Source organism: Mytilus trossulus, chromosome 10 (genome assembly GCF_036588685.1).
Source record: "Mytilus trossulus isolate FHL-02 chromosome 10, PNRI_Mtr1.1.1.hap1, whole genome shotgun sequence".
NCBI lineage: Eukaryota > Metazoa > Mollusca > Bivalvia > Mytilida > Mytilidae > Mytilus > Mytilus trossulus.
In genome coordinates, this window is record NC_086382.1 from 56,271,315 (window position 1) to 56,284,299 (window position 12,985).

The 12,985-nt window shown below is 31.0% G+C and overlaps 1 protein-coding gene across 2 annotated transcripts in view; it reads right to left on the reverse strand.

The window, feature by feature from the left end:
- The window catches only part of LOC134688211 (phospholipase D1-like), a 58,013-nt gene that overhangs the window by 13,047 nt on the left and 31,981 nt on the right, over positions 1 to 12,985 (reverse strand). For both annotated transcript variants that reach the window (XM_063548690.1, XM_063548689.1), the window contains 12 exons: positions 12,753 to 12,866; positions 12,137 to 12,276; positions 11,816 to 11,864; positions 10,018 to 11,187; positions 8,343 to 8,422; positions 5,086 to 5,234; positions 4,336 to 4,454; positions 3,336 to 3,449; positions 2,606 to 2,716; positions 2,032 to 2,123; positions 1,059 to 1,222; positions 497 to 564 (listed from right to left, as the gene is read on the reverse strand). In XM_063548690.1, coding sequence (XP_063404760.1) covers positions 497 to 564; positions 1,059 to 1,222; positions 2,032 to 2,123; positions 2,606 to 2,716; positions 3,336 to 3,449; positions 4,336 to 4,454; positions 5,086 to 5,234; positions 8,343 to 8,422; positions 10,018 to 11,187; positions 11,816 to 11,864; positions 12,137 to 12,276; positions 12,753 to 12,866 — 2,370 coding nt within the window. The remainder of the gene's footprint in view (positions 1 to 496; positions 565 to 1,058; positions 1,223 to 2,031; positions 2,124 to 2,605; positions 2,717 to 3,335; positions 3,450 to 4,335; positions 4,455 to 5,085; positions 5,235 to 8,342; positions 8,423 to 10,017; positions 11,188 to 11,815; positions 11,865 to 12,136; positions 12,277 to 12,752; positions 12,867 to 12,985) is intronic.

The following is a 12,985-nucleotide window of genomic DNA, read 5'->3' on the forward strand; positions in this document are numbered from 1 at the left end:
AAACAAATATTTAAGATATAAGTTATTAGCTCTTAAACCAAATGATGAAAATGTTTATAATAGACGATTCTTTATGATGGCACTTTTTTCTGTATTGAAATATTTTGGTACTAATAACAGTAATATATATTTAATATATGCCACATTTGGAGCAGGATCTGCTTACCCTTATGGAGCACCTGAAATCACCCCCTGTTTTTGGTTGGGTTTGTGTTGCTTAGTCTTTAGTTTTCTATATTTTGTCTTCTGTACTATTATTTGTCTGTTTGTCTTTTAAATTTAGCCATGGCGTTGTCAGTTTCTTTTCAATCTATTAGTTTTACTGTCCCTCAGGGATTTATCATATTTTTTTTTTTTTTAAATAACCTGTAGGCAAATTTTGTCCAATTTATAATTAAGTAATATTTTTTCCTGCTAGTTGACATCTGTGTTACTTTCAAAATAAAAGTTATCCACAATATATATAATATTGCATAAGGGAGATAATAAAACTTACCAATTTGCCATTGAGCTCAGTGTGTGTCCTCAAACCACAGAATGTAATGTAATTTAATGGTTCTATACCTGTAACAACAAATAAAAACCCATGTTATCACAAATCATTCTATTAACTGAAGGAATATACTATCACTGACTTATCTATTTCCACAATCATTCTGTAATACAAATCAGACAAATTGAAATAGACATTCCAAGTAAGTATTCTTTAAACACCACAGAGATAGCAGATACAGATTTACTGCATGAATTTCTGAGGTTAAGTTGATCGACTGATGGAGATTGTAAGTTAACCATGACACTAATTTCTTCTGCAATAAAATGGACTGTCATGAATGCACAGACAGTGACCCCTTTAATAATCTTTAAATAAGGGACTACAGTCGGAATGATAGGTTGTACATATATACACTTTATTGGTGTCTGCATGTAAACTCATTACCAGAATGCTTAAAAATAGTATCCCTGCTATTGAAAATAATATACATATGTATAAAGTACATGCAAAAGGATATTGTGCAGTATATTATTCCTTTTGACGATTTTTCTGATTATCTTACCTTCTTTCGCTAAATTGTGCCACAGTGACTGTGGTCCTTTGCATATAGAAGTGTAATTATAATGAGTGATGGCCTTAATAGCATAGGCACCAGATTTTCCTATTTCTCCTTCAAAGGCAGGCAATAATGGCATAACAACATATATACGGAATGTTTCATTGTTCCTGGAAGATATAATAGAATTCAATTAGCTGCCATGTATTCAGCAATTCTGTTTTTCTCAAAATATAATCTTTAAACAAGTAAAAACAATTATTTATCCTTTTATAACAAATATTATCAACAGGTTAAAGAAAGTATTCTAAACATCCAGCTGTTGTGAATACAAATAGAGAAATTCACTTTAAATCAGATTTCCTATAAACTACATCTCCTATATTTGATCTAAATTTGGAAACTGTGCAGTTTCATCCAAGCAGATGCATTGTGGGATCAATGCATGTAGTCTGCATGAGTGATATTTTCTTGAAAGTCAAATAAACAAAAACATAAAACATTCAAAACTTTTTTTTATCTATAATAATATATACAACTGATATAAATGATTTATATAAAATGATAATACATCACAAATTACTAATCAACCAATAATACCCTATAAGGGTTATTTTTGAAGGGTGTAAATTTTCGCTTATTTTCGCAGATATATCCAAATCACCAAAATAAATTCCGCCAATTTAAAAATTTAAAAATAGAAGTCGCCAAAATATTTCATATACCTTATTCTATGAATATTGCAGAATTTTACAACAGCTAAAATAACTCGCTATACGCTATACTGTGGATTCATCTATTTGCGTGGGTATGGAAAACTTACGTGTTTGTGTTTCTGGCAAAGTCTGCATACAAGCCTATATAGAAAACTTGCTATTCCTTAAACATTTAATTTCCAGGTCCACCTATACCTATAAAATCCACGAAAATTGGTAACCAACAAATAATTATGAATCCATAGTATGCAAGTTTTACTAACCTATGAGCTCTGACAATTCTTTTAAATAAAGCTTCACCTATTTCATTTTTAACAACTGCATGGTCCCCTATATATGTGATGAAGAATTGATTCTGAAAAACAAAAGTATTAAACCAATTTAACCAGATTAAACATTTATATGAACCAAAAGTAAAATGACAAAAATCCTGAACTCTGAGGAAAATTTAATCAGAAAGTCCCTAATGAAAAGGCAAAATCAAATGACAAAGCACATCAAAGGAAAGGATAACAACTGTCATATTCCTGACTTGGTACAGTCTAGATAAAAATAACTTTTAAGACAATTGAATGGATTTGAGCCTTTTTCTTCTTCAGGAGTCCTAATTAGTCTATGATATCAAGCTGTTCTACAGATTTTTTTTCTTCTTTTCTTCAGAAAGTGGCAGCAAAATTATTCATTCTCATTGGCATTACTTTATATGTGTAAAAACTACAATGCAACACTATTTTATACAAAACATAGTTTGAATTGAACGTGCAAATATCTTAAAGCTACTTATTCTAATCTATAAATTGCGCTTAATAATGACATCAAGTGTTCTTATACACTAACCTCAATGTAGATATAATGTTTAGCACTTTCTATACAATGTAAATATGCCGTCTGTATTGATGTCTCCCGTTTCTGTATACCACATGACCAACCACCAGCACTTCTAAGTATCTGAAAATATACAGAAAATTCAATACTGTGTCAAAAGTGGAAGAGGTATAAAAACAAAATAATAGTCATTCACAAATTGACACTAAAAATAATTTGCATCGTGATTTGGACCTACTAAGACAAATTCCAGTTTATCATAGTACAATTCATTCAGATATCAATGTTGGAACACAATAAATCATAGTAGATTATTAAACAATATATTGTTTCTACCCGCAAGTCATTTGCTCATCATTAATATTGCCTGTTATTTCACAATTTGAAACAAAAGAAATCAAGAAATCTTTTTTTTTTTTCTAAAACAGCAATTAGTTTTTTTGGTTTTTTTAATAATTCAATTTTCAAACAATTGTCATTTTGAAAATTTGATATGTTCAGTGGTAGATCAAGGATAAAGTGTAGAAGGCATATACCTGGCTCAGAACTTATATAAGCTAAGCTCCCTTCCATTTTGATGACACCAAATAAAACCTCATGTGTCCCTCCACAGTATCAATTCCTTTTTCATGACTTATGCCCCCTTTGGAAAACCCTGTATCTTCCCCTGATGTTTGGCATTGAACTTTAATAAAACTTATTTACATAGTCATTCAACTTGCTTAAAAGTAACTACACAAACCTGTGATTTAACTTCATCGCACTGGTCCCTTATAACCTGAGGAACCAGATTGTGTGGAGTGTATCCTTTTGGTACCAGTAAAGGAAAGTTACGATTGTTTTTCGCCTTCTCTACCTGGTAAGAAAATAATAATTAAAAAATAGGCCTTTTCAATTCTGTATTTTAAGAAAAGCTTTCTTTGAAATAAATATGAACAATGATTGTTATGTACTTTCAAGCAGACGTTTAAGTTAAAGCAGACACATACTAGGCTAAATTAAATCATATACAATGATTGTAAAAAAAATAGCTACTTTTTTAGAAGTTTTAGTTTACTTTTAGAATATTTAGGAATGTTTTAATATTAACAGGATTTTTAATTCATCATGTTTAACTATATTTGTGAATGGGTGTTGTTGTAATTCTTTACAAAACAATAAAAAAAAACTTCAGACTGTCTGGTCACACCTCATTAAAAGGAAGAAATAAATCACTTTTTTCCATGTCCTTATGCAAGGGTAATGAATTCGATGACATGCAATGCCTGTGGCAATTTTATCAGGTGTGAAACATTTCATTTAATAAAATGTGTTGCTAACTTCATTTTTAGCATGTAGTTTTTGTTACAAGAAAATATGACTCAACTTGAATCATGTAAAATGAGCATATTTATATAATTTACAGAGACTGAAATATTTTGACATAAATAATATCAATAAGTTACAGTGATAGAAATATTTTGACATATATCAATAAATTTTGAGACATTAAAAATTATCTGTATGATCCAGCATGACACTGTTGAGAAAGCCCATCAACAAGTATTAGCAAGTTATGAATGGACGAAAAGATGGATAGACAGAGTGGGGAACACAAAACTATGATATAAAATAAATAACACATACCAATGGGAAACTACATTTTAAGTATTATTTCTCTTTCTTCAAGGGCAGCTTAAGATATGCATCAAATAAGAATTAGGTACTAAGATCGTAGCAGCAAAACAAGTCACAATACAAACCTTTGTCATATTCCAGCGCCCTATAAAGTGTCTGGCAACATCTCTGGCTGTTTTCCCATAGACAACTCCACCTATATCATGCCAAGGCATTCTTGGAGTTTGTGTTCGGTCAATAAAATCTTAAAAAAGCAAAGCAACCAATGTTAACTTGCAAGCACAATCAACAATAGGAAAGTAAAGAATATTGTTAAAATGACAGAAAAAAGCAATATGTAACATACAAACAAAAGCCTAGGTTGAGATACATTTTAGATCATAAATTTCTCTTCATTAACACACCATATTCATTCATTTACACACTCAATGCAATATTCACTAATCTTGTATTAAAAAAAAGAATTAAATGCACAAGGTCTAATATATTGGATGAATTAAAAAATATCAGTGGTTTGTTATGAATGCGCTTTAATAAATGTTGTGTTCAATAAACTTCCAAGATATTTGTAAGGAAAAACAACCATGAAGTTGTAATCTACCAGATATTCTATTCTAGTGATTAGATATACAAAACTTGACTTCTACGTTAGAAACAATTGCACTTCTTAAAATGAGTTCTCTTTCATGATGGGAGTAAAATGGGAGTTTGTCTTTATTACGATTTTTTTTTTACATGTATCATTATTTATTACCTGCTCATATTAATCCCCAAGTCAAGTCTTATGTAATTTTAAGGTACAAAGCCGAGTTTATTATAATTTAAACAAAAACTATTATCCAGCATGACACTTATTAATTACTGCCTTAACTCACCTTCGAATGGATCATGTAAATCCACAAAATCTTTATATATAAAGTTGACATAATCTTTTCCAATCCACATCTTACTGGATCCAACCAGTCCTAACTCATCTATCTTCATTTCACTAGAAGTTTTATGTAAGATGGCAGGTGTGTCTAAACTAAAGAAAAATAATCATGATTAAAAGGTGAATCTAAACTAGAGAAAAATCATGATTAAAAGGTGAATCTAAACTAGAGAAAAATCATGATTAAAAGGTGAATCTAATTAGTTATCCAAGGTACCAGGATTATAATTTAATCTAAACTAGAGAAAATTAATCATGATAAAAAGGTGAATCTAAACTGGAGAAAATAATCATGATTAAAAGGTGAATTTAAACTGGAGAAAAATAATCATGATTAAAAGGTGCATCTAAACTGGAGAAAAATAATCATGATTAAAAGGTGAATCTAAACTGGAGAAAAATAATCATGATTAAAAGGTGAATTTAAACTGGAGAGAAATAATCATGATTAAAAGGTGAATCTAAACTGGAGAAAAATAATCATGATTAAAAGGTGCATCTAAACTAGAGAAAAATAATCATTCTATTCATGTAACAATGGATTGTATTCAGTATTTGATTTAAGAATTGAATGCTTCTTTTTGTAACTTCATTGGGGTGTAAAAGCCTTATCCGAGGTACATTTTTTATGAGTGCTAAAGCATTCAATACTTATAATTATATTTTTTAGCTAGGATCATGAAAACACTGTTTCCATTCTACAATTATAGTTGACCTATTACTTATAGTATTAATGTTGTTGTGTTTTGGTCTATTTTTCTTAAATATATTACACTGAGCAATGAATCATGAAAATGAGGTTGAGGTCAAATAAAACCTGCACAACTGACATATAGATCATAAAATATTTTCATAGACCAAATATAGTTAACCTATGGCATATAGTATTAGATAAAAAGACGGAAACTCAAAAACTTAACTTTGACCACTCAACCATGAAAATGAGGTCAAGGTCAGATGACATATGCCCACTAGACATGTACACCTTAAAATCACTCCATACAACAAATATAGTAGATCTATTGCATAAACATTAATAAAGTATGAGAAAAACAGACCAAAACACAAAAACTTTACTATAACCGCTGAACCATGAAAATGAGGTCAAGGTCAGATAACACCTGCCAGTTGGACATGTACACCTTACAGTCCTTCCATAAACCAAATATACTAGCCCTATTGCTCATAGTATCTGAAATGTACACTTGACCACAAAAAATTAACCTTGTTCACTGATCCATGAAATGAGGTCGAGGTCAAGTGAAAACTGTCTGATGGGCATGAGGACCTTGCAAGGTACGCACATACCAAATATAATTATCCTATTACTTATCATAAGAGAGAATTCAACATTACAAAAAATCTGAACTTATTTTTTCAAGTGGTCACTGAAACATGAAAATGAGGTCAAGGACATTTGACATGTGACTGACAGAAACTTCGTAACATGAGGCATCTATATACAAAGTATAAAGCATTCGTACATTAAAAAGTTAGCTAACACCGCCGCCGTAAACCGCCGGATCACTATCCCTATGTCCAGCTTTCTGCAACAAAAGTTGCAGGCTCAACAAAAAATTACTTTTCAAATGACATTTTTTATATTTTTGGAACAGTTATTAGATTCCTGCATCTAACAGAAGTTATGCAATTTTCTAGACAAGTATAGCATCATTTTGTAACTTGAATATCTGAGCATATTTCACATTGATAAATTTCTGGAAAAGTTTATGAATAGGATTTGTAGAATATTATGATCAATGCATTTTATTTTATGTATGAAAAAGGAAGTGACCAGCCTTGGAAGATTTTTAAATATCAAGTCAGTAACTAAGTTTCATTCCATCTTTTCCCAAAAAATGAGTTCATGGTCATATGAAACCTGACAGATAGACATGAACACCTAACAATCCTTCCGTACATCAAATTAAATTGACCTTAGAATGCTTATAATATGTGAGAAATATATCAAACCACAAAAACTAAACATTTGTCAAATAAACCATGAAATGATCCATACTTTGATTCAAGATGACAGAAATGATCTCTTGGTGTTTCCACAGCTAGATACAAAAATAAAAAGATCTAGAGTTAATCAGCACATTGGAAATACATGTATTCAGTTTGCATCATAAATAACCTATACTATTAAACGAGAAGACCTCATTTTGGGTGTCGCTTCTCTTCTTTCCACAATAAATTAATCAACATGCCTCTGTAACCTCTAGGTACAGTGCATAGTCGCCTTTGTCATTCATTCATATGATTATTCAGATTGAGTTATTTTGAGAGAAAAACGAGAAAAAAGGCATCCGGATATTGTCCCGTAATTGGACGAAATTTTAAGTCAGATTAGACTTCCGGTTTGTGTTTTTCTGTATACTTTGAACATACATTAATATACTATGAATAAAGTGTATTTTAATTCTATCTGCTATCAATTTCAAGTTTACTATTATCCTCAGCGGTCACAGAGTTTATTAAATGCAAAGGGTCTGTATACTATATCACTTGACCACCATGGATTGATTAGTAAACTTAGAATTGAAAGTAAATACACTTTATTTACATAGTAATGAATGTTCATAATATACATATAAGCGCTAAAATTATTCATGTGAACTTTTGATACCTTTTCTGAAATTCTCCAGTCATTAAATCTTTTACAAAATTCATTGATTACTAAAAAAAGATGTGGTATGATTGCCATGTTGAGACAACTCTCCACAAGAGACCAAAATGACACAGATATTAACAACTATAGATCACTGTACGGCCTTCAACAACGAGCAAATCCCATACCACATACTCAGCTTTAAAAGGCCCTGAAATGACGATGTAAAACATTTCAAAAGAGAAAACTAGCGGCCTTATTTATGTTAAAAAAAAATGACAAAAAACAAAAATGTAACACAACCACTGAATTACAGGCTCCTCAGTTACTTAAATGTTCATATTGAAATTGATAGAAAACCAAAAATTAGGAATTTTAAAAATGAAGGGGAAGGGATAAAAAAGACATTTTCATGTCCCCATTAACCTATGGCTTATGATACTTTTGCTGAAATTCTCCAGTCATTCAGTATTTTACAAAATTCTTCCAACATAACATACTTTGAACTAATCTCTGAATGCCCGCGATTTCGCAGGTGTGTTCTTGTAAATATATAAAATAACAAAAGAAATATTTATAAAACTTACTAATCAAGCTCTTCTTTAATTCCATCTAAACTGTTAATTCCATCTAAACTGTCTTTTCTATCATGTCTTATTCTATCTTTCTGTAAAATAAACAATATCTTCATAAAAGACCTTAAAACTTCTGGTACCACATGAACCATTGAATATTTAATTTTTATCTTACAAAACCCCACTATCTTCATTAAACTTGATGTGTCAAAACGACATGATTGGCCCTGTCCCAAAAAATTGACAAATCGTCAATTTCAATATAATTACATGTGGACACAAACATGATGGTAGTCTCACATATAAAAAATCAGCTCAAAATCTGGAGGCGTGTAGAAAAAAAACTGTGATTTTCAATAATTTATCAAAGTCCAAAGCCTGTAATACACGCTAACAGCAAAAATTAGCGAAGTGGAACCAAACTTATACTTGACCTGTAACTCATCATGGTTAACTCACATACCTAAAATCAGCTCAATATCTGAAGGCGTTTAGAAAAAATATCTGTATAACTGTGATTTTCAACAATTTCTCAAAGTCCAAAACCCTTAATTTCTGCAAAAATTAGTGGAGGGGAATGAATTTTAAACTTGATCTGTACTACATCACTGTCAACTCACATACAAAAAGTCAGCCCAATATCTAAAGGGGTGTAGAAAAAAAAAACTGTAAAACTGATTTTTAACAATTTCTCAAAGTTCAACATTTTGTCCAAAGCCTGTAATCTCAGCAAAAATTGACCTGTTACTCATCATGGTTAACTCACATACCAAAATCCAGTGCAATGTCTGAAGGTGTTTAGAAAAAAGTCTGTATAACTGTGATTTTCAACAATTTCTCATAGTCCAAAGCTCGAAATTTCAGCAAAAATTCGCCCAATATCTGAAGGCATTTAGAGAAAAACTCTGTATAATGATTTGTTGCAGAATGACGGAATGACAGAATTTCGGAATTTCAGAATTACGGAATTACAGAATTTCGGAATTACGGAAAGGGTAAAACTATATATGGCACCGACAACTTCATTGCGGGGCCATAAAAAGGTCCTTATATTTCTATGTCATTTTAGTTTTTGTCTTTTCTTTTGAATACTGATTGATTAATCGATTATTGGGGTGTTTAATGCCAATTTCAGTACTCTAAGCTAAATTTTTTTCTAATTTGGAGGAAGCTTGATAGTTCTTATATAATATATAGAGAACAATTGAAAGGAAAATGGGAAGTCATCATCAATAAAGATAAGTGTTGAACAAACCTTATCAGTGGATAATGCAATGTTTTACACATTTTGAAAACATTCAATACTCAAAATAGGATGCAACATTCTAAGGCAATTATCCTGATTGACTGTGTAAGCTCAGAAATGCATGTGAAGTTCCCCAGCTAAAAGCTAGCATTACCTGGTTCATGGCTATTCAAAGGTGTCCGCGACATCAAACATTAAAAATTTGTGAAAATAACTAAGCTGCAGACCAGAATATTTATGGAACCTTAGAAAAATATCGATTATATACACAAAACTGTTAATCAAAACATCCATTTTAGCTATAAAAGGTCTACCTATGAGTCGGGAGGTAAAATTAAGTTCATAAGGTCTTAATTTGTTTTGAATCAAAACTCAAATCACTTGATATATACACTTATAACTTTGAAGATTTTAAACCTTCAATGCTTATCAAATACTTACAATTTTAGATGATATTTTGGATGATAAAGGCTGTTTCTTTGATTCTGGAAATCCAGCTATCTTTTGAGGTTTTTGCAGTGTTGATTCAAATTTCTGTACGTTTAGAACTAAACGCCAGCGTTTACGTATGTGTTCATCCACTTCCTCCTCACCGTCGTGAGGTGTATCTTTATTATTGTTATCTTCCTTATTATGAGCTTTAGATAAGGAGGTTCTTAACTTTTTTTTTGCCCAACTCTCCCTTGATGCTGTAACTTTTGTTGAAGTTTCCTTATTAACCTCCATAGGCGAGGGAGATTTTTTCCTCATTTGAACCTCTCCAGAATCATTTCTTATCTTCTTTGATGGCAGCTCATTAGGATCAATGAAGACAGGCAAATCCTCTTCTAATTTTTTAAAACCTTTTTCAACTATCCCATGTTCACTTATTTTAGACTTTGTCTTACTCTTTCTGCCTTCATCTTTTTTATTCTCACTTGAATTATTTTTTAGTTTTATTTTTTTATTTTTCTCTAATTCCATCCTAAATTCTTTTGCTGACTTAGGCCTTTGTATGCCGTCAGCTGTTGAAGTATCTTCTGTAATTTCCTCTTGTCTTATCAAATGATTTTTTTCACTCTCCTTATGTTCTCTTTGGCAGGTTTTGTCTTCCAGAACGTTTGAGCAATTCAAAGTTAGTTGAGCATTTTTCTGTATTACAGCTTTAGCTTTAGAAGCAAAAGCTTGATTTTGCATATAATTAACAATATTTCTCATTTTTTCTTCATCAGAAGGTTGAGAACCGATTTCATGAACTGTGACAGACACTTCCTGTTGATTAACAATCTTGGTCCCATCCTCCACTCCCTCATCCTCAGAATTATAATCACAATTACCTGAAGGCACATCTATTTCTAATATATTTGGAATGACAGAGTCTGAATGTTTATAAGCATCTTGCTGATTGATTTCAGCCGTACTTTCCTCGGTATCATTTGCATAAGCATAGCCATGAGGACTATCTGCTCTGTGTCCTGAACACACACAAGATTCCTGATTATCAGTTTGATTTGGCAAAGATTTAGGCTCGTCTGGAGTGTATAAATCTTTATGACGATTCGGACTAGGTGGTGTCACACATATAGTTATACCTTCATTATCATCCTCACCTGTTACAGCTTGGCCATTTATCTGAAATTACATAAACACTAACTGTAGATGAGAAGTATTATCTTGACAAATGCCCCATTTCCATTCTCAATTTTATCGATGTCTTATTCATCCTCTGTAAGTACTACTATAAGCTGTTAGCACACCTAACAAATTCATACTACTAATTCTGTCCTCTTCATAGATTAGTTAGGTATCAGTTATAGAAAATCTATATAGAATAACAGACTGTGCTAAATGTTTTTGATTCTAATGAATCAATTTTAATTTGATATTGAGTTGTTTGTATATATGAGATGATTTTAACACAAGATTGTCAACCATTTAGTGTATGTACAATATGACAGTCATATCTGTGGTATGGACTTTGATCATTGTTAAAGGGCATACAGTGACCTATTGTTGTTAACTTCTGTGTTATTTGATCTCATCTTGAGAAGAGTTGTCTCAATGACAATCATACCACTTCTTCTTTTTAATATTTGCTTTCTGTTCTTCTGATATAAAAAATGACTTGAAATAAAGATTGACAAATACAAGATTGCTTTTTCATTGCTTGTGTCATAATGCATTTTTAATACATGTCAAGTACAGATAAAGAATATATTTTTATTATTATTATTATAAGTAAATCCGAGATTAGTATTACCTGTACAGAAGTGCCATGGTCATAGATAACACAACCTAAATCTGTTAATCTGTGAATATAGGAAATATTTATAAGTTTACATGGTTCTCAGCCATGTAATATCAAATACTGTAAATATAGCAATTTTTGTAATGTTATCATTATTGATAGAATTGCAAAAAATATGTGAAACAAAAAAAAAAATTGCATTTTAAATTTTCAAAGCATTGTTTTTACGCAGCCACTGATGTGATGTAGAAATTTAATTCTGTGCAATTTTATTTTCCTGGAATGTATCTAATTTACTCATTAATGATGTACCATAACACTGATTCTACTTACTTGTGTTGTGCATCATCCCATCTACCATAACACAGGTCAATGCCACCGAGGAATGCTACTTTTTGATCCACACATACAATTTTCTCATGATGAGCCCACAGTAAAACACCACCCGCTCCATGATCAGGATGTCGTAATATCTAAATATAGAACAAGTTCTTAGATAATCTTGATATTGATAACATTCTCATGGTTAAAATACTATTGCTCAACTATCTCTATTTGTAACTATACTGATGCATGTTTCTTGTAGCCACCATAGAATGTGGTCTTCTACAATTATCATAAACATTTACCCAATTTGTTAGTAATGTGCACATTCTTAACTTCTTTTTATATTAATATTTTTCTCATTTTGGGGGTTGGGTGCCACTATTGTTTGGGTTTATTGTTTTAGCTTAGAGGTAGCCATTGTTTTCAATTTTGTCCACTTTTTATTATAGCTTACTGTATTTATCTCATGGGTTTTACTCATTATTGAAGACTATAACATGCATGGTGACCTGGAGTTGTTGACATCCTGTTCTCTATTTGATAGATGTCTCAAAAAATCATACCATATCTTCTTATTTTCATATTCTAAATAATTGATTATCCTCACAGATAAGCAACTTACTTTGATATTTTCTGGACATGCCTTTGATAAAATATGTTTGCTGTAGATACTACTGATATTTAATGCTACTGACATTTCTTTGTACAATAAAATAAATATTTTAACTCCTTCTTTCTGCAAAAGAAAAAAATACAAAATATACAAGTTATATCAAAAATCATATGGAAGGGTAAATTTTTTTTTAAATATAAATAAAACAAGTGTGTGTCTTATTGTCCAACATACTCCATCTG